The 23270-nt window shown below is 38.0% G+C and overlaps 1 protein-coding gene across 1 annotated transcript in view; it reads right to left on the reverse strand.

Moving 5' to 3' along the window:
• WDR41 (WD repeat domain 41) overlaps window positions 1-23270 on the reverse strand; it is a 49391-nt gene that overhangs the window by 5014 nt on the left and 21107 nt on the right. The window contains exons 6-9 of the mRNA XM_045896907.3: window positions 20846-20957; window positions 18044-18106; window positions 13786-13896; window positions 2533-2717 (exon numbers count right to left, since the gene is read on the reverse strand). Coding sequence (XP_045752863.1) covers window positions 2533-2717; window positions 13786-13896; window positions 18044-18106; window positions 20846-20957 — 471 coding nt within the window. The remainder of the gene's footprint in view (window positions 1-2532; window positions 2718-13785; window positions 13897-18043; window positions 18107-20845; window positions 20958-23270) is intronic.

The following is a 23270-nucleotide window of genomic DNA, read 5'->3' on the forward strand; positions in this document are numbered from 1 at the left end:
GGACAATGCGAGCAAAATTACCTGTACCGCACATCTTAAGCATGCAAGAGACCTATAAAGGACACAAAAAAGCATATGCTGTACGGACACTATCGTCTTAAGATCCTCTGAAGGATTTGCAAAAACATTTTTCCAAATGTATTACAACAAATACCTTTTTACTAAAACAACTTTAACTTTCTGAAGATACTTTCACCAATATTTATCTTATGACAGCCTCACAACATCTCTTTAAGGTAGGGAAAGCAAGTACTATTGCCATTTTCCAGATAAGCCCGTTAAAATTTTAAAAGAAGATTGAAGTCACTCAGAAAGTTAAGACATGGAGCGGATATTAGAATCAAGGTCATGTTACTCCAGTCCCTTGTTCTTGCCTCACACCACACCACCTAGCTTCTGAAATTATTCTGCACATCGCTAGACTTCGGTAGCACTCACCTAAGAATCACTTTCTTATGCAACAGGTACCCCAGTAAGGCAGCCCTTTCAAAACCCCTACATTGCCTCCCTGTTTTATACCAAAAAAGTCTTCTCATGCAGCCTCAAAGGCGACAAACCCAACTCTAAATCTGGAATGATCCCCTTGGCCCTAGGGATTGGTACTCTGCATTTAGCAAGATGAGCTGAGGACCAGTGTCAGGGACATTGATAAAAGCTGGCCAACTTGCTAAAGTCTAGAGCCCTATGGGTAGCAATTCAAATGCAAAGAAAGCCCCAAAACTAGTTCTACAAACCAAGAAATCTGTGCAGAGTTTAAGTGATTTACCAAAGGTCACAAAGAAAATTATAAACACAACTAGAGAGTTAATGAGCTCTTGGATAGCTATTACTCAACAGAGTCACTGCATCAGTCACCTATCATCAATAATTAATGGCCCCTCTGGGCACCGGGGTGGTTCAGTCAGTTAAGCATCTGCCTTCAGCTCAGGTCATGATCCCAGGGTCCTGGGATGGAGCCCCACATCCCTGCTCAGTGGGGAGTCTGCTTCTCCCGAGATCTCCCTCTGTTCCTCCCCTCAGCTCTTGCTCACTCTTCTCTCAAATAAATAAATAAAATCTTAAAAAAAAAAAAAAAAAAAAAAGGCTCCCTGTAGAAAGAACCAACCTCCTATAAAGAAGAAATACTAGGGTAAACTGAGTAATGCTTTATTAAGCATTTATAGCAGTTAATAAGCATTAATCAGAACTTTTGAGATTAAAAATACAAAATGAAAAACCTTAAACACTAATTTTTATAAACAAGAGGTTATCAAATGAAAAAAATATAATTTTTAAGGCCACAACTCTTAGAAATGTGGTTTCCATCTTTTCTGAGACCCTAACATGTTTATCATATGTATTAATTTTTTTTTCCAAAATAAAGCATGGATTTAAAAAAACAATTTTGGGGGGCACCTGGGTGGCTCAGTTGATTATTAGGCAGCCGACTCCTGATTTCAGTTCAGGTCATGATCTCAGGGTCCTGGCATGGGGCCCATGTTGGGCTCCCCACTCAGCAGGAAGTTTGTTTCAGGATACTCTCTCCCCCTCTGCTCCTCCCCTCCCCAAGCTCACTCTCTCTAAATAAATAAATCAATCTTAAAAAAAATCTTTGGGCATGTTAGTGTTCTGTTTTGCTTTTGTTTTTAAAGTAAAAGAAGTGCACAGAAAACAAAAAATGGACCATTCTCTCCCCATCCATAACACTATCACTGAGTTTTTTAAAATAAAAATAACAAGCAGAGTGCCTGGCTGGCTCAGTTGGAGGAGCATGTGACTCTTGATCTTGGGGGTTGTGACTTCAAGCCCCACGCTGGATGCAGAGATTACTTAAATAAACTTTAAAAAAAAATGCATATGATTATAAAAGGTAAACAGTATAGAAAGGCACAAAATAAAGTGAAAAAAAAAAGCCTCCCCCCTTTGTAACTCAAGGGTTACAACTCTTAAACATTTCTTCTGATTACATTTAGAGAAGTAAGCCCCCTTTGCACACATTTTCTAAGCCTTTGAAGGCAGAAGAAGAAATGTACAGATCAGGGCCAACATTCAGTAATCTGTTGGTAAAAAAGATGTAAAGTGTTTCAATAGCATCACCACCAAGGCCTAAAGGAATGAATTTAGTAATTCTCACACAAATCATCTTGCCCCAGGATGCTAGTAGGCTAAGAGAAAAACATTCCTAAAATTTTTAATTTCCTTTACCTCTGCAGGAAATGCACAAGCATCTTCAAAAGATCCTTTCCCAAAGTGTTTCTCAAAGCCCATTTTAAGGCTTATCCTCAAATCCTATGGGATTATTTAATCCAACCAAAAATTTCAGAAGTGTTTTTAAATCTATGGACATTTAATCACTTCTTGCCTCACAGAAAGGAGCTAAGATTAAAATGCTTTTTTAATGCAAGGTGTGCAATCTTTGAAGAACATTTTAAAGCATAACCTGAACATTGGGAATGATACCTTTCTATATCCATCAAGAGATTAAGTTAAAAAAATTAGAAACTGGGTTTATTAAAAAAGCCAGTTTACAGATATTTTCTCAGGTTTTTTTACCTCTTCATCCCATGTTAAATGATGAATAGAAATGTCATCTGGTTTTTGGCAGAGTTTTATTTCTTGCTGGGTGTCCAGCTGTGGAGATGGGTCCCAGAAGCTGCATTCACAGGCTTGCACAGTCCAGTCCAGGATATCCCAGATGATCATTTCTCCAACATGGGAGCCAGTTACAAAACTCACATCTAGGCAGAATTCGTATTTGTCTCCTTAGTTATCATTTTACGTAGGCTAAAGGTAAAAAACAAATGGACTGCCTACTTGTAATGCTCTATAAAACAACAATATTTAGACTAGTGAGATACCTAGACAAGCCAAACAGAAAGATACATACAGCAGAATGGCAAGACCAGAAAGAGACTCAAGTCTACTTGGTTATTTAGTATGTGATAACAGCATTTCAATTCAGTGAGGAAAGAAATGCCTCACACTGGATTATTTGGTTAACTAACTGAAGAATAGAAATAAAAGAACCTTACCTTGGAACATATACTGTGTAGAAAACGGACCCTTCTCCTGTGTCGGTCTTTTCCTGTCACACTACTACCATACTTACAACACCTGTGACACCAGATGTGTGTTGGCTTTTCCCACACCAAGCAATTCTGCGACTCTAGCTGAGTGTCCTACAATTTAACTCATTCTGACACTCTACCTGGAGGTAGCATCAGATGCCAATTGCAAGTCCAGGCTGTTACCTGTGCTTCTCACCAATCAGCTCCCACTTAGGTTCAATTAATTTGCTAGAGAAGCTCACAGACCTCAGGAAAAGTTTCCTGTTTACCAGCTTATTATGGCAGGATACGGTAAAGTACAGAGAGATGAAACCCCAGATGGAAGAGATCTGTAGGACAAGGTGTGTGGGAAGGGCTGGAGGGCTGCAGAGCTTCCATGTCCTCTCCAAGTCTGCCACTCTCCCAGCACCTCCACATGGGGGGGCAATCTGGAAGCTCTCCAAACCCCACACTGTTGGTACTTTTATGGAGGCTTCATCATGTAGGCATGATCAATTATTAACTTTCCAGCCCCTCTCTGGAAAATGAGGGGTGGAGCTAAAAATTCCAAGTTTCTAATCACCACTTGGTCTTTCTGGTGACCAGCCCCCATCCAGAAGCCCACTAAGAAATAATGTTCTCCTATCACCCAGAAAATTCCAAGAGATTTAGGAGCTTTTATGTCAGGAAATATTAGACCAAATATTAGAACAAAAGATGCTCCTTGTGCTCTTATCACTTAGGAAATTACACGGGTTTTAGGAGCTCTGTGCCAGGAACTGGGAGCAGAGACCAATACAGTTTTCCTATTATTTTACATATGTCAAAGTAAGTTTCAAATATATTAGAACATTAAAGGTGCTTAAAGGAGGGGTGCCTGGGTGGCTCACTCAGTTAAGCATCTGACTCTTGGTTTCAGCTCAGGTCATGGTCTCACGGTTGTGAGCTGAGTCTGCTTGAGATTCTCTCTCTCCCTCCCCCTCTCCCTGCTCACTTGAGTGCATGCTCTTTCTCGCTCTAAAATAAAAAAAATCTTTAAAAAAAAGTGCTTAAAGGATTGAAAAAAATAAAGGTAAATGCTTTTATAAATGCAGAGTGCTAAAAAGCTCTAAAGGAGGCAGGGTAGGGAAAGATGTATGTGTAAATATCTGCTAAGCAAAAAAAAAAAATCATATTTAAATGACAAAAGACTGAAACATTTGCAACTCAGATGTCAAAATGGGTTTATTATACTTGATACATAAGGAGCTCCTAGAAACCACTAAAAAAAAGAAAAATACTCCAGGAGAGAAAATGGGCAAAAGACCTGAACAGGCAAAACAAAAAATACAAATGGTCAGTAACCATGTGAACAGATGTTCAATTTCCTTAATAATCAAACAAATTTAAAAGCAGTAAGATACTACTTATTGATGTGAAAACTGGGAAAGGTTGAAAAAACAGGAAAATACCCAAGCTGGCAATAGCAGAGGAAATCAACACACTTTGGTCCTACTAATGTCCTAGTACAAACTGCTACAATCCTTTCAAGTTTGTTGATATGCATCAAAACCTTAAAAAAAAATGTAAACCCACTGATCCAACAGTTCCACTTCTAGGAATTTATCCTGAAAAAAGTAGATAAAAGATATATGTAACAAGGCTATTATACATAATATTAAAAATGTGAAGATAATCTAAACATCCACTTGGGGACTGAATAAGTAAGACATCTACAAAATAAAACAGTAATGCTGGAGGAGCAAGATGGCGGAGGAGTAGGAGACCTAAATTTCGTCTGGTCCCAGGAATTGAGTAGATAGGGATCAAACCATTCTGAACACCTACAAACTCAACAGGAGATTGAAGAAAAGAATAGCAAGCAACTCTCTGAACACAAAAGCGACCACTTTCTGGAAGGTCTCTTCTGATTTGTTTAGTGTATATTTTTCTGGGGTCGTTGTTACCCTGTTAGCATTTTGTTCTCTCATTCATCTATTCTCCCCTGGACAAAATGACAAGACGGAAAAAATCAACTAAAAAAAAAAAGAACAAGAGGCAGTACCGACTGCCAGGGACCTACTCAATACAGACATTAGTATGATGTCGGAACTAGAGTTCAGAACGATGATAATAAAGATACTAGCTGGGCTTGAAAAAAGCATGGAAGATATTAGAGAAACCCTTTCTGGAGAAATAAAAGAACTAAAATCTAACCAAGTCGAAATCAAAAAGACTATTAATGAGGTGCAATCAAAAATGGAGGATCTGGGCACCTGGGTGGCTCAGATGGTTAAGCGTCTGCCTTCAGCTCAGGTCATGATCCCAGAGTCCTGGGATCAAGTCCCACATCGGGCTCCCTGCTCCTTGGGAGCCGGCTTCTCCCTCTGCCTCTCTCTCTCTGTCTCTCATGAATAAATAAATAAAATCTTTAAAATAAATAAATAAATAAATAAAATGGAGGCTCTAAGGGCTAGGATAAATGAGGCAGAAGACAGAATTAGTGATATAAAAGACCATATGATGGAAAATAAAGAAGCTGAGAAAAAGAGAGATAAACAACTACTGGATCACAAGGGCAGAATCTGAGAGATAAGCAATACCATAAGACAATATTAGAATAATTGGGATCACAGAAGAAGAAGAAAGAGAGAGAGGGGCAGAAGGTATACTGGAGCATATTATAGCTCCAATATACCTAATTTGGGGAAGGAAACAGGCATCAAAATCCAGGAGGCACAGAGAGCCCCCCCTCAAAATCAATAAAAATAGGTCAACATCCTGGCATCTAATAGTAAAACTTACGAGTCTCAGACACAAAGAGAAAATCCTGAAAGCAGCTAGGGACGAGAGATCTGCAACCTACAATGGTAGAAACATTAGACTGGCAACAGACCTATCCACGAGACCTGGCAGGCCAGAAAGGACTGGCACGATATATTCAGAGCACTAAATGAGAAAAATATGCAGCCAAGAATACTATATCCAGCTAGGCTGTCACTGAAAATAGGAGATAAAAAGCTTCCAGGACAAACAAAAACTAAATGAATTTGCAAACACAAAACCAGCCCTACAAAAAATATTAAAGGTGTCCTCTAAGCACAGAGCCTAAAAGTAACATAGACCAGAAAGGAACACAAACAATATACAGTAACAGTCACCTTACAGGCAATACAATGGTACTAAATTCCTATCTTTCAATAGTTACCCTGAATGTAAATGGGCTAAATGCCCCAATCAAAAGACACAGGCTATCAGATTGGATAAAAAAACAAGACCCATCGATATGCTGCCTGCAATAGACTCATTTTAGACCCAAAGACACCTCCAGATGGAAAGTGAGGGGGTGGAAAACCATCTACCATGCTAATGGACACCAGAAGAAAGCTGGGGTGGCAATCCTTATAGCAGACAAATTAGATTTTAAACCAAAGACTATAATAAGAGATGAGGAAGGACACTATATCATACTTAAAGGGTCTATCCAACAAGAAGATCTAACAATTGTAAGTATCTATGCCCCTAACATGGGAGCAGACAATTATATAAGCCAATTAATAACAAAAGCAAAGAAACACATCGACAACAATACAATAATAGTAGGGGAATTTAACACCCACCTCACTGAAATGGACAGATCATCTAAGCAAAAGATCAACAAGGAAATAAAGACTTTAAATGATACACATACACTGGACCAAATGGACTTCACAGATATATTCAGAACATTCCATCCCAAAGCAACAGAATACACATTCTTCTCCAGTGCTCATGGAACATTCTCCAGAATAGATCACATCCTAGGTCATCAATCAGGTCTCAACTGGTACCAAAAGATTGGGATCATTCCCTGCATATTTTCAGACCACAATGCTTTGAAACTAGAACTCAATCACAAGAGGAAAGTCAGAAAGAACTCAAATACATGGAGGCTAAAGAGCATCCTACTGAAGAATGAATGGGTCAACCAGGAAATTAAAGAAGAATTTAAAAAATTCATGGAAACCAATGAAAATGAAAACACAACTGTTCAAAATCTTTGGGATGCAGCAAAAGCAGTCCTAAGAGCAAAGTATATAGCAATACAAGCCTTTCTCAAGAAACAAGAAAAGTCTCAAATACACAACCTAACTCTACACCTAAAGGAGCTGGAGAAAGAACAGCAAATAAAGGCTAACCCAGCAGGAGAAGAAAAAGAATAAAGATCAGAGCAGAAATCAATGAAACAGAAACCAAAAGAACAGTAGAACAGATCAACGAAACTAGGAGCTGGTTCTTTGAAAGAATTAATAAGACTGATAAACCCCTGGCCAGACTTATCGAAAAGAAAAGAGAAATGACCCAAATAAATAAAATCATGAATGAAAGAGGAGAGATCACAACCAACACCAAAGAAATACAAACAATTATAAGAACATATTATGAGCATCTCTATGCCAGCAAATTAGATAACCTGGAAGAAATGGATGCATTCCTAGAGATGTATCAACTACCAAAACTGAACCAGGAAGAAACAGAAAACCTGAACAGACCTATAACCACTAAGGAAACTGAAGCAGTAATCAAAAATCTCCCAACAAACAAGAGCCTAGGGTCAGATGGCTTCCCAGGGGAATTCTACCAAACATTTCAAGAAAAATTAATACCTATTCTTCTGAAACTGTTCCAAAAAATAGAAATGGAAGGAGAACTTCCAAACTTGTTTTATGAGGCCATTACCTTGATCCCAAAACTAGACAAAGACCCCATCAAAAAGGAGAATTACAGACCAATATCCCTGATGAATATGGATGCAAAAATTCTCACCAAAATACTAGCCAATAGGATCCAACAGTACATTACAAGGATTATTCACCACGACCAAGTGGGATTTATCCCTGCGCTGCAAGGTTGGTTCAACATCCGCAAATCAATCAACATGATACAGTACATTAATAAAAGAAAGAACAAGAACCACATGATCCTCTCAATAGATGCAAAAAAAGCATTTGACAAAGGACAGCATCCTTTCTTGATCAGAACTCTTCCGAGTATAGGCATAGAGGGTACATACCTCAATATCATAAAAGCCATCTATGAAAAACCGACAGCGAATATCACTCTCAATGGGGAAAAACTGAGAGCCTTCCCCCTAAGGTCAGGGATGTCCACTATCACCACTGCTATTCAACATAGTATTGGAAGTCCTAGCCACAGCAATCAGACAACAAAAAGAAGTAAAAGGTATCCAAATAGGCAAAGAAGAAGTCAAACTCTCACTCTTTGCAGATGATATGATACTTTATGTGGAAAACCCCAAAGACTCCACCCCAAAACTGCTAGAACTCATACAGGAATTCAGTAAAGTGGCAGGATATAAAATCAATGCACAGAAATCAGTGGCATTCCTATACACCAACAACAAGACAGAAGAAAGAGAAATGAAGGAGTCGATCCCATTTACAGTTGCACCCAAAACCATCAGATACGTAGGAATAAATCTAACCAAAGAGGCAAAGAATCTGTACTCAGAAAACTATAAAATACTCATGAAAGGAATTGAGGAAGACACAAAGAAATGGAAAAACGTTCCATGCTCATGGATTGGAAGAACAAATATTGTGAAGATGTCAATGCTACCTAGAGCAATCTACACATTCAATGCAATCCCTATAAAAATACCATCAACTTTTTTCAAAGAAATGGAACAAATAATCCTAAAATTTGTATGGAACCAGAAAAGACCCCAAATAGCCAGAGGAATGTTGAAAAAGAAAAGCAAAGCTGGCGGCATCACAATTCCGGACTTCAAGCTCTATTACAAAGCTGTCATCATCAAGACAGTATGGTACTGGCACAAAAACAGACACATAGATCAATGGAACAGAATAGAGAGCCCAGAAATGGACCTTCAACTCTATGGTCAACTAACCTTCGACAAAGCAGGAAAGAATGTCCAATGGAAAAAAGACAGTCTCTTCAACAAATGGTGTTGGGAAAATTGGACAGCCACATGCAGAAGAATGAAACTGGACCATTTCCTGACACCATACACAAAAACAGACTCCAAATGGTTGAAAGACCTAAATGTGAGACAGGAGTTCATCAAAATCCTAAAGGAGAACACAGGCAGCAACCTCTTCGACCTCAGCCGCAGCAACTTCTTCCTAGAAACATTGCCAAAGGCAAGGGAAGCAAGGGCAAAAATGAACTACTGGGACTTCACCAAGATAAAAAGCTTTTGCACAGCAAAAGAAACAGTCAACAAAACCAAAAGATAACCGACAGAATGGGAGAAGATATTTGCAAATGACATATCAGATAAAGGGCTGGTATCCAAAATCTATAAAGAACTTATCAAACTAAACAGCCAAAGAACAAATGATCCAATCAAGAAATGGGCAGAAGACATGAACAGACATTTTTCCAAAGACATCCAAATGGCCAAGAGACACATGAGAAAGTGCTCAACATCGCTCAGCATCAAGGAAATCCAAATCAAAACCTTAATGAGATACCACCTCACACCAGTCAGAATGGCTAAAATAAACAAGTCAGGAAACAACAGATGTTGGCAGGGATGTGGAGAAAGGGGAACCCTCCTACACTGTTGGTGGGAATGCAAGCTGGGGCAACCACTCTGGAAAACAGTATGGAGGTTCCTCAAAAAGTTGAAAATAGAGCTACCATACGACCCAGCAATTTCACTACTGGGTATTTACCCAAAGATACAAAAAGTAGTGATCCAAAGGGGTACGTGCACCCCGATGTTTATAGCAGCAATGTCCACAATAGCCAAACTGTGGAAAGAGCCAAGATGTCCATCGACAGATGAATGGATAAGGAAGATGTGGTGTATATATATACAGTGGAATCTTGCGATTTGCAACAACGTGGATGGAACTGGAGGGTATTATGCTGAATGAAGTAAGTCAACCAGAGGGTATTATGCTGAATGAAGTAAGTCAACCAAGACATGTATCATATGATCTCAGTGATACGAGGAATTCTTAATCTCAGGAAACAAACTGAGGGTTGCTGGAGTGGTGGAGGGTGGGAGGGATGGGGTGGCTGGGTGATAGACACTGGGGAGGGTATGTGCTATGGTGAGAGCGCTGTGAATTGTGTAAGATTGTTGAATCACAGACCTGTACCTCTGAAACAAATAATACATTATATGTTAAAAAAAAAAAAAAGAAAATAGTAGAAAGGGTAAAATGAAGGGGCGGAAATCGGAGGGGGAGACGAACCATGAGAGATTATGGACTCTGAAAAACAAACTGAGGGTTCTAGAGGGGAGGGGGGTGGGGGGATGGGTTAGCCTGGTGATGGGTATTAAAGAGGGTATGTACTGAATAGAGCACTGGGTGTTATACGCAAACAATGAATCATGGAACACTACGTCAAAAACTAATGATGTAATGTATGTTGATTAACATAACATAATAAAATTTTTTTTAAAAAGGCAAACAAAAAAACCAGTAATGCTATTATTAAAAATTAAGTTGTAAAAGTATGTTTCTATTGCTTTAGAAATATACTCATGACATATTATTACAAAACCACAAGCCATATGTGTATATATATACATACGCTCAGAAAAATGCCCAGAAGGATATGGATGACCAGTGTTTAATTCTGTAGCATTGGACAATTTTAATTTTTACATTCTACATGTTTCTCACTATTTTCTCATTTCTCTACTATGACTATGTATTACTTGTATAATAACAAGTTTTTATAACCTTAAAATTAGTGAGCTAACTAAGAAACCTTATAAATTATATATTTAATAGAAAATGGGCAACTGCTGACACTAAAAATTATCTTAAAGAAATTAATTTATTTTAATCCTTACATATTTTAGGTAAGTGTGAGTCTAAAAACCAAGTTCTAATTGTGGCTCTATTACTAGCCCCCTGGTCCTCAGAAAGTCATTTAACCTTTCTCTATTTGGATTTCTCATACATTGAATGAGGATGATTGTAAAAATCCAATAATAAATGTATAGCCATTTAAAAAAGATATCAAATGTTATCTTTGAGTCCCTGAGATTACTTTGAGCCCCCAGTATTATTCCATAATAATGGTATTAAGACATCCAGTTATTTGTAATTTAGGAATACAAAGATGAGTTAATTAGGATTTGATTATTCCATTTATCAAATGAACCATGACATAAATATCTAATAACTAGATGAACAATTGCTTAGAAATAAAAAATTACCAACAATCATACATGTAAACATTATTTTGTCTTGGTTCCAAGTCCAATTTCTATAGTTTATTAACACACTACCAAATTTGCTTTGTGAAGAAAGTTCACTTCTCATCTGTGCAGAGAAACAAGTTTCTAATTTTAATAGTGGGACAGGTAAGGTGGTACTACTCTTTCCGTGACCTTCTTTTCCATCCCTTTCCCTCCTCTTTCCTATTTCATTCAAACTACAAAAGAACCGGAGAAGTTAAGGAGTGAAGATTCTTGACACTAACTCTGCATGTGTCATCATAACAGGTAACCCCGAGGCCACACAGCTGCCTGCTCTGACTTAATCCTCCCAACTGTCTGTGATTCAGCTATGCACTGGAAACAAAGTATTACACAATTCTTACACAAAGTATTTCTCCCCAGTTGGAATTTTCCACTTAAAACAAAATACTGGCATTCAGCTAAGTCAGTGTAATTTTCACTGTATAATATATATTCCCAAACAGGTCACTCAAAATGTTTCACACAAAACAACCTCAGCGATATATATGGATGGATTTTCATCCAATGTAAGTATCAAAAGTCACTTAGTATAAAATCTTATTCTTGTAATTGTCTATCCTTCCCTCACAAGTACTAAAGATTGTGATTACCATACCATGCTGTCAAAACAAGAAAAGGAATAAAATGAAGAAGCACCAGAGTCTTTTGCTAGAAGACATAAACAAGGTTATCTTGTATGTCTGTGTTAGAAAACCTTCTGCTCACAAATTCAGATATCTTGGCAAACCTGTTATTCATTATCCACATTTGTGGGAATGCTGTCCTACCATTCTAAGGTTGCCTGGGGCCACCTCAATGAAAATGTACTTCCCCTGTGAAGTACAAACCCAGTAACTAGCCACATCTTCCATGGTAACTATGGGGAAAAGACACAAGGCTGAGAATGGAGCTGGGAATTGTACAACATAATCATTTCAGGATCACTGAAATCTGCGGTACAGCAAACATGCGTGCATACACAATAAGACTGTCACAATATAATTTTCAAATTCTAACAAACTCTTTGTCCATATATGATTCCTCAATATGCTTCTGGCTTATTTATTATTTGTAGTATAATTTTACAGTCAGGGAGTTAATAAAGTAAAAAGTACTAGGAGTTTCCCGTAATTTTCATTACCAATTTTTTTGTTTAGATTTCCATTTTCCTTCCCTTAAGAAGTTGGCAAAGAAATACTTGAAGAACACTTTCTTGGTTAAACTGTTACAAGCTTCTTTGCATATCACGCAGCAAAAGAAACGCCACGAGGTTAAGGTCTCTTGAGTAACATCCCATCACCTTCATTAAGGAGCCATGCTGGACCAATGGTACCAGTGCTTCACCACTAAAACAGAACAACTAGGCCTGACCAGTGTAATTGTGCTTTGTTTAGCAGCTCCAGGGCCTTGGAGTTAAGGGCTCAGTATCAGAGGGTCTCCCAAATAAGAGCTTGTCTTTTGTGCTGCCCATCATGGCTAGAGAAAATAAAAGCCCCCAGAGAAAAATAAAAGGGTGCTCCCAACATGTTACTTCTATCACCACAGACAATCTGGTCTTTAGAAAGACTTGCAGCTGGGTTGTGTAAGAAGATGACTATCAGGGAAGAGGATTTTGGAGCTGGAAAGGACATTCTCACACATGTATCTGAAAATGTGATTCAATGGCATAAAAATAGAGACTACATTTGGTGCTGTCTGTACCTCTATTTCCTTTTCCTTCATGGTTACACAAAGTATTGCTCAAAAAGAGCCAACCCAGGGCTCAGGTCAGGGAGTGCAGTCCGGTCCTCCCACTACATCATATTCATAGCATCTCACAATTCTCTTATGGTCTCCATCAGACTATCATCAAACTAAGCTATCCAGGACTCCTCTTGTGTGACCGTGGAATATAGATTCCCCAATAGAGGTCTGATGATACAAGGTGTCACTTTATTTGAAAGTGAGCCAACCAAATCCCAGGACTGGTGGTTTGTGATCCTACCCTGCCATCTGATGACAGAGTCAGCTCACAACCATGAAGAAGGGCACATAGGACCCAAATTCTGCAGATCTTTACTTTATCTTGGTGGTATTCTCTGGCAGTCTTTCAGTCATGATTACAACCCACTTGAATCCTGCTCCTTCTGCTCTAAGTGTATATCTTGCTGTATGATATTGTAATGTGTGGTCCATAGAAGAAAAACTAGCCAGAACCATTTGCCAAAAATGCTGAAATGCTACTAAGCATTAGTATTTATAGCCTATGACAGGCATCCCACAGCTACCACGCAGCACCCGAATCCTGCTCCCTCCATTATCTTCTTTCTCTGCCTCACTCTGTTTTTCTTATTCCTACATCTTAGATACCTACCAACCCAGGAAACTTGATCAGTTCCATTGGCTTAAACCTCAGAATATAGTAGACTGCTGATCCCTACTAGTGTAAAGCATTATTTTAATGATGGTAATTATAGACTCCTAGAACAAAACAAGACTAAAGTTCAGAATCGGTACTGTTAACAAAGTGCAAAATTTTACAGAATATAAACATGTACACAATAAGCTTACCATTGACATTAACCAATGAGAGAATATTATCCTGGTGATCAAGGAGGCGCTTAATTTCAAGAATATCCCATTCCAGTGATTCTTCTGTGGGTGCTACCAGCTGGAAAATTACTAAATGAAAATACAGATACAATTTTGTTAAAATGGTCAAAGAAGTCAGAATTCTATTTCTGCTCAAAAAGCTAGCATTTCATTAAGTGAGAAAGATCTAAAATATTGAAAAACTCATCTGCAAAGAAAGCCTTACTCATACTACTTTAGAGTATTTCTTTCAAATGCTTGAGATGTTTGAGATGATCTACTAAAATCCCAAGTGAGTGTGTCTTTACAACTGTTCGTTTATTAAAACTCTTTTAAGCCCAGAAGTCTCCATCTTATCTAGGGCTTCAGTATAAGTCTGGCTACCCTGCCTCCCTCTCTCCTTGGACAGTGACTGGTCTACAACCTAGAATCATCTTCATCTACTCATGTTCTCAGGTCAGTAAGCACTGCTACAAAAAGAAGCTACAAATTCATGGTTAACTTCAACTCAGTGAAGACTTCAGCAGCCATTAATTTTTTAAAATTTTCTTGATACTTAGGCATACATTATTGAATTATAAATTCTGAGAACATGCCTTATAATTTTTGTGTGTCACAGATGTTCAATGTGTTCCTTTAATATACTTTTGACTATAATAGATGTTCAGTGTGTTGCTTTAGTCATTATCTGACTTTTTAACAAATAGTTTTATTTAAACTTGTATAAATCCTAACTTTAATCAATACAGAAAACCCAAAAATCCAATCAACAGGAGTGATTCTATCAACATTTACTAAACATTTACTATGTTCCAGAAACTTAGACATCAAATGTGAGAAAGGCCCAGTCACTGTCCTAAAATACAGTCTAGAGTGGGAATGAGACTTATAAACAAGCTTATGATCAATGTATTAAGTGCTGTAGATAAGCCACTGTACCAAATGCTATGGATGCTCACAGATTAGGATGATTAATATCTGAGAAGTGGGTAGGCCTCAGAACTCATATCCTTTCCAGGTGGTGGCTAATTACTAATGTTTCTCTTCTTTCTCACATTCCTCTCTGGAAAACAAATCATACCACATTTCTGTCTATGTCTCTGGACAATATGTTACCAAATGACAAATCTCTAGCCAAGTTATTTCATCCTGACAGCCATTCACATTCAAACAGTGGCTATCAAAAGAAGGTCTTTCAGTAAATCCAAAGGGAATGCTTCTGGATGCCTACCAAAGTTGTGTAAAAATTCTACTTATACTTTGAATACGACTAAATCACCCTAAGATTGGGACTGTGGAATAACAGACAATGTACTATTTAATCAAACTAGAAGAAATAATAACCTGAAATACTGACAAGAAAAGGAAACCTACCAAGTAGGTTTCTATAAACTACCAAGTACTAAATATAATGTGAAACTGTTCAGTGAATCCATAAATATGGTCCCCACAGGCAAGTATTCACAGGGTCACCCATGTAATAACTTCAAGGAAATAAAACAAATACAAATTAGATCCAAAGACAAAAGGGAAGCAATAGTCAATTCTAAAAAATGGTTAAGAAAAAATAGCCTGGTCTTCTGAACCAAGATGAAGTCTCTGAGCTGATAGCCTTGCTTAGCTAGTAAAGCCTCAAAATCACTGAAACACACAGTACACTCAGAAATTTTATTTCCTATTGAGGGGCACCTGGGTGGCAGTCAGTTAAGCATCCAACTCTTGGTTTCAGCTCACGTCATGATCTCAGGGTTGTGAGATTGAGCCCTGAGTCCGGCTCTGCACTCAGTGCGGAGTCTGCTTGATTCTCTCCCTCTCCCTTCCCCTTTGCCCCTCCCTTCACTCATGTACACATGCAATAAATAAATACTTAAAAAAAAATAAAGAGGGCGCCTGGGTGGCTCAGTCGTTAAGCATCTGCCTTCGGCTCAGGTCATGATCCCAGGGTCCTGGGATCGGGCCCTGCGTCGGGCTCCCTGCTCGGCGGGGAGTCTGCTTCTCCCTCTCCCATTCCCCCTGCTTGTGTTCCTGCTCTCGCTATCTCTCTCTCTGTCAAATAAATAAATAAAATCTTTAAAAAAAAAAAAGAAAGAAAGAAATTGTATTTCCTGTTGAAAGGAGCATGCCCTAACACAGAAAAAGAGAAATTGGTATGGAACATTTAAAACCAAGAACATGGGCAGAAATTGGGTCCTGGAAATACAAAAGATACTCTATTTACAGAATGAAATTTATTTTAATTTTTTTAAATTAATTTATTTATTTATAAGTAGGCTCCATACTCATCGTGGAGCCCAATGCAGGACCTGAACTCGCGACCCTGAAATCAAGACCCGAGTTGAGATCAAGAGTCAGAGGCTTAACTGACTGAGTCACTCAGGTGCCTCTGAAATTTATTTTTATATAAGGAAAAATGGCACTATGTATATGATAAAACTAACAAAATGCAGAACCTTATTTTTAAGATTACATATTTTTTACAACTTATTTTCTGCATAAAACCTATTCTTTGCTGAGATCATGTTCTTCATAATTTTTGTTAAAAAGTAATTTTACAGAATAAAGGCGGTAAATGATAGTTTATTTTTTTGTTTTTGCTTCTAATGTTTTTACTAAGCAAAACACTTTTGTACTAGTTAGAAATTTGAAAGTGTAGAAATGACCATTGTAGGCAATAGAAGCCACTGAAGGTTTTAAGCAGGGAAGTAGACTGCCTTTTAGATCGATCATCTCTGGCACCTCCTGGAAAATGTATCTGAGAAGCTGTAAACTAGAGAAGGCACTGGAGAAGTACTACAGTAGAGGAGAGGAAAGAAGGTAGGTTAGGAGACTAGCACAACAGAACAGGCAAAAGGGGAGATGAGAGCCTGAACGGAGCAGAGCAACGGTAGTGAGATGGAAAGAAGAGGATCAAAATATTTAGAGCCACAGTCCTCAAATATGGCCCCCAGCCGGCACCCTCAGTGGCACCAAAACACGTGTTAGAAATGCAGAAGCTCAGCCCCACTCCAGACCTACTGAATTAGAAACTCTAGGGGTATGACCTAGTAATTTGTGTTTTTAGCAAGCACTCTGGGTCATTTTAATGCACAGTAAAATCTGAGAACCACTGAGTTAGGTAGTAAAATCAGCAAAACTCAAAGTGATTGGCTGGCTATGGGAGGAGAAAGGCAGGGAAGAGCGAGGCAGGTTTCCAGCTCCATCAAAAATGTGGGAAAACTTCCTTTCTGCAAGGAAAAGAGAAAACTAAACACAGCATTGTATCTTTTGAAACTATTCTATGGAAAGAAAGGATAAGCACAGGGTCCAGAAAATTACTCCTCTGACATGATTACACATGGAAAGGTCAGTTGAAGAAAGAGACACTTGGCTACAAAGCAATGGAGGCTGCAAACAGCACATAATAAATGGTAAACAATTAGCTCACGTCGTATTGGCATTTGCAAGTCTCAGGTCTGGTCGGTGGGAAAAGTAGCACAAGTAACATCAAATGCCCTCTGGGGGTACATTAGAAAAATTCTTGTAGAAAAAAGCAGCCTTTAAGCAGCATGCTTACTATTACTATCACTTCTCACACCCAAATTCCATTCAAAAGGCAGTGGGAACAAAAGGCTTATTTACTGTGGGCTCCCCGGCAGTGAAAGAGCCAACAGTCAACAGTGAAGTGGCCTTCAAACAGCAGGTTTATAATCAATTAATACATTTACAAAATTCCTCTTGCTACCCCCTTCCCTCTGCTCTGAAGGTCCCCTACTACACTCTGAAGGAAATGGTATAAACTCCTCCCAAGAAAACAGGCCCCACTCTGGCTTCCTGAGGCAAAAACGCCATAGTGGCTACCTCAGTGAATTTCCACGAAGATCGTCCTCCAACCATCCAACTCAAGTTTTTAGTTGCCAGAATGTTGATAGCTGCTTTACGTGGTTAAAATGTTTGCTAAGTGTATGACTATGGACCAGCAACAGAGAGGACTATGGAATGTAAATTGCCTTCTCTGGCATCAGACATGTAGGGTTACCCTGCTCCCACTTCTCTGGGTTAGATCAAGCACAGAACAAAAACTGACCCAACGTCTTGAAAATGTCTCAGTCTCCACATCACTTCAAAAATCGCAGGAGGCCAACACTGGGGCAGGGGCGGATGTCCCTTAAATTAAAAACTTAACTTGTCTCTCCAACATGTGTATACAAGTCTAGTTTTAAATTTTTTAAAAAAGAAATAGAAGAAGAGTCCTACTCACTCAGTTCTTTGCCAACTGCTGCCACAACACAGTTCTTAGGTATTTCAATCAAAGCACTGATCCCTTAAAAATATATATAAAACAAAGGTCAAATTATTTTCTTCAAGGATGACATCAAAAATAAAAACATTCTCAGATTTACGTCAGTCATTTCCCATAAAAGTGGTGGTAACAATAAAGCTCATATAGTTTGCTACACCACACTTCCGTGCTTACCTAAACATGGAAAATGATTCTGTGAAAAGTATGTGAGACCTAAAGAAGACATTAATTTACTAAGGGCAGAATACGCTCTTTGAACATTTTTACTATTGTGGTCAACTTTTTTACCAGGAATCCCTTAGGACAATCACCATGATCATTTACAAGATAGCTAGCTCAAACAAGATGCAAAGTTGGCATTTTCCTCAATGTAAATTTAAAAAGCCTGAGCAGACCCCCTGGCAGTAAATGAGTTAAGTCACAACAATCAATAGCTAAGAACATGGCTTTCAAATAGCATGTTTAAAATCAATTAGTACATTCACAAAATTCCTTGTATTACTGGAAGAGTAAGAGAGTTCTCTGAGTATCTTTTTATAGCTGAATCATGAAATGATTTTAGGGTAACCTTAACTTTTGTAAAAGACATTACAATTATTTGTCAGCAAGAATTAAAGAATTGATATATTAGATTCAGAACCACCATGAGCTGGTAAAAAAATTTTATTAAAGTTAATTTTCCATTATGAAATATATGAAATTTATATCTATACACACACACACAAATATATATGTAATTTATAATACATACAAATTAGGAAAATATTCTACTCATTTGCTTTAACTTCCCACCCATCAAAAAACTAGCACTCTTAGGATATGGGGAGTATTTCTAACCTAAATCTTTTCTCCATGTAGAGTTGTTTTGACAGTATGCTTTGTGTTTTTCCATGTTCAAGGAGGAGGAGGAGATAGTGGAGGAGGAGAAAGGGGGAGAAGTGGTACAAGCTAAAAAGTAGAGGAGACAGGAGAGCAAGGGAAGGGGTAGCAAGAGGAGAATTCTAGATGCAGAAAACAGCTCGTTAAAACACTGTCACAGGAATAAAAAGTACAGCACAAGGAATACAGTCAGTGGTACTATAATAACACTGTACGGTGGCAGATGGCAGCTACATTTGTGGTGAGCACAGCGTAACATCTAATTGCTAAGTCACTACGTTATACACCTGAAACTAATGTAACATTGTGTCAACTATACTCGAATAAAAAGATGTTTATCAAGTAATGAATATACTGGAAACTCAGCAATCTAGAAGTAGCAACTTAATACACAAATCACAGAACATGCTGCTTTTGGAAAAGGAAAGATATCCTGTGTTCTAGGCCAAGGTTCTTTCCATTGCATTGTACTAGGACTATCTTTGCTTATTTCCAAATATAGAATAACTGCCCCCAGAAGCCCTGCTAGCCTAAAATCAAGTAAGCCTTATGAAAGAAGCTTCCTGAGCTAAAGGTCTAAGAGCACTGCTAATTCAATAGCATCCTGTAATCTGGAAAACCCAAATCACAAAAAGCTCACCAATGGTACCCTATGGTCTTCTCAAAGCTTTCTAAAAGATTTTCTCAAAGGTTTCCACTATCTCTTGAGACACTGATAAATAGGGCAATACTGTGATTACCTAGCAGTACTCCAAGATAACTTGCAAAAGAAAGGGAGACTACAGTAATAGGTGGTTCCTTATACTAACATACAAAACATTTTCGTTAGCCCTGATTTCAGTATTTCACAACATAGATACTAATAATTCATGGAATAAAATTCACAGGTAGCCACAAGCTAATGTAAGAAACACAAAGGAAAATATACATGTAAATAGAGCTATAACTCATAATAGGAAATTTGAAAATACAATCTAGATACCACCAAGATTACTAGTGATCATTCAATGGAGAAGTAAAACTGTAAATCCTAGAACAGTATGGATTTAGTTTTGCTGACATCACGTTAGTTTTCTAACATTTTATAGTATCTATGTGGAGATGAGTTAGTTCCAATTATGAACTGTAAATTAAATTCACAGGGCTCCTGCTGCCTTTAAGACATCGATATGCTTAATAATGTTCTTTCTACAATGTCCATGGGTTTATCTGATTACTTTCAGAAACATAGTTAACAGTGTATCACATGACTTCAAGGTTACTACTCAAATTTACTCATTTTTACTTAAATATTTTTACTCTGAATAGTTTTTAGTTTTATTTTTTAAGATCCTTGGTATCAGAAGTCAAAACTGATTTTCTTCTGTTAAAACCAAAAATATCAACCAAATTCTGAGAAAATAGAATTTTATTAGTAAGTTTGCACAATGTATGAACTTTATAGCAAAACCAATTGTAAAACGAAGTCATCCTTTGGAATCTATTCAAAGTCCAATAACCCCACAAATAAAGAAGGAAATGCTATTATAAAGTCAGAAAGGTTTAATTCCACGTGTCAATGTGCTCATCAAACTCAGTTTAGGAACAGAGTCCAAGAGCATAAATGAAAAGGTTTTTCTTGACCACTTTGAGAAACGCTGTTAGACTAGAAGGGAAGGCCAAGAGGAGGGGCAGGGTCATCTCCCTCCAATTTGAGATGGAAATATATTTTACGCAACCATGAACCTGAACTGGAGAAATACGGTACAGGATATATTCAGAATTGAAAAGAAAAATCCCCTATATTAACCTCTGTATTCATGGAAAGTCTCTTTGAAGATTCATTATGTCTTTTAAAGCCTATCAATCATGGTTCATAATCACTTTGATTTGTTTTCTTACCTGTATCAGAAAGGTGACCAGTCTTACACAGGAGATCTAATTTTTGGTTCCACACACATAGGTCATTCCCACCAGAGAGCCAAACATCTAGTCTCTGAAGAACAATTAAACACTGCAAAATTCATGTGAAATGTAAATCAGTTTAGAATTTCAAGCATTCACTGGTGTTTTTCAAATATGTCCACAAGTTCTTTGCTACCATTCTCTTAAGGGATGAAGCTTAAGTCTCCCACTCTTGAATGAGGGCTCTGACTAGCTTCTAACAAATAGAACGTGGCAGGAGGGATGGTGTGTGACTTATAAGACTAAGTCATAAAAGACATGGTGGCTTGCTCCTAGCTCTCTTGGATCACTCACTCTATGGCGAACACATACAAGCAGCCATATAGAGAAAGATGCACATGCAAAACAGTGAGACCTCTGGACAAAAGCCAGCACTACCTTACCAAGCATGTGAGCTCCCTAGGAACCTCCAACCCCAATCAAGCCTTCAGATGACAGCAACTTCATAATACACACTGAGCCAGAACTACTTAGCTCAGCTGCTCTTTATTCCTGACCACAAATACTGTGAGGTAATATTTACTGTTTTAAGCAACTAAGTTTTTCCGTAATTTGATACTCAGTAATAGATAATTAATAACCAAGGCTTAAACAAACTTCCTTTAAAAATAAAAATGAAAATATGACCTTAGTTTTTATGTAATTGTCAAATTAATAGCTCCTAGTCCTTAACTTAGGAAAATGAGTGTTTCAAGTCTACAGAAGTCCTTTACCTTGAATAGTACTTTAAAGTCCACACCTTTAATTGTACTCTGCCCATCCATGACTCTGAGTGAGCACAAAGGTAAGAGTGACAGGGAAGAATAAAAAAGAAAAGGTGGTCTTGTCTAAGCAGAGGGTGGAGTTGCTTTTAAAGCTGCTGGAATAAAAAGGTTTGAAAATAATGCAGTTTATATTTCAAGAGTTCACTATGGTGAGCGCTGTGAATTGTGTAAGACTGTTGAATCACAGACCTGTACCTCTGAAACAAATAATATATGTTAAAAAAAAAAAAAAGATAGCAGGAAAGGAAAAATGAAGGGGGGGAATCGGAGGGGGAGACCAACCATGAGAGACTATGGACTCTGAGAAACAAACTGAGGGTTCTAGAGGGGAGGGGGTGGGGGGATGGGTTGGCCTGGTGGTGGGTATTAAAGAGGCCATGTTCTGCATGGAGCACTGGGTGTTATACGCAAACAATGAATCACGGAACACTACATCAAAAACTAATGATGTAATGTACGGTGATTAACATAACATAATAATAAAAAAAAAGAGTTCTTACCCTGTCTAATTTTTTAATGTTTAATATTTCAGTACTTTGTTCCTTTTTTTGCCAAATAATATTCCACTATATGGATACAGCACATTTGTCCATTCTCAGTTCGTGGACATTTACTTTATTTTTGTATTATGTATAGTGCTGCCATGAACATTCATGTACAAGTTTTTGTGTGGACATACATTTTCATTTCTCTTGACAATGAGATAGGAATACCTACGAGTGAGATTGTTAGGCCAAATGATAACTCTTTAACATTCTGATGAACAAACAACTTTCAAGGTAACTAGACCATTTTACAATTTCAGCGGCAACATATGAAAGTTCCATTGTCTCCTTATCAACACTTGTTATTACCTGTCTCAGATATTAGACATCAAGTGTATATGAAATAGTACTGCATTATGGTTTTAACTTGCATTTCTCTAATACCTAATGCTGTTGAGCTTCTTTTCACATGATTATTGGCCATCTGTATATATTCTTTGGGGAAGTATCTCTCACAGTATCTATTTTTAATTGTGTTGTCTTTTTATTGTTGAGTTTTAAGAGTGCTTTATATAGGGGTGCCTGGGTGGCTCAGTCGTTAAGCGTCTGCCTTCGGCTCAGGTCATGATCCCAGGGTCCTGGGATCGAGTCCCACATTGGGCTCCCTGCTCTGCGGGAAGCCTGCTTCTCCCTCTCCCACTCCCCCTGCTTGTGTTCCTGCTCTCGCTATCTCTCTGTCAAATTAATAAATAAAATCTTTAAAAAAAAAAAAAGAGTGCTTTATATATTCAGGATACAAATTCCTTATCAGATATATGATTTGCAAATATTTTCTCCCATTCTATGGGTTGTCTTTTCACATTCTTGATAGTGTCCTTTGAAGTATAAATGCTTTTTTTTTTTTTTAACATTTTACTTATTCATTTGAGACACGGAGATACAGACAGAAAGAGAGAGCATGAGCAAGGGGAGAGGCAGACAGAGAGGGAGAAGCAGGTTCCCCGATGAACCAGGATCCCGATGTGGGGCTTGATCCCAGGACCCTGAGATCATGACCTGAGCTGAAGGCAGATGCTTAACCATCTGAGCCACCCAGGTGCCCCTAAATGCTTT

The sequence above is a fragment of the Mirounga angustirostris genome, unplaced genomic scaffold (genome assembly GCF_029215605.1).
Source record: "Mirounga angustirostris isolate CCGP_5_RB_7025 unplaced genomic scaffold, mMirAng1.0.hap1 SCAF_7, whole genome shotgun sequence".
Taxonomy (NCBI): Eukaryota; Metazoa; Chordata; class Mammalia; order Carnivora; family Phocidae; genus Mirounga; species Mirounga angustirostris.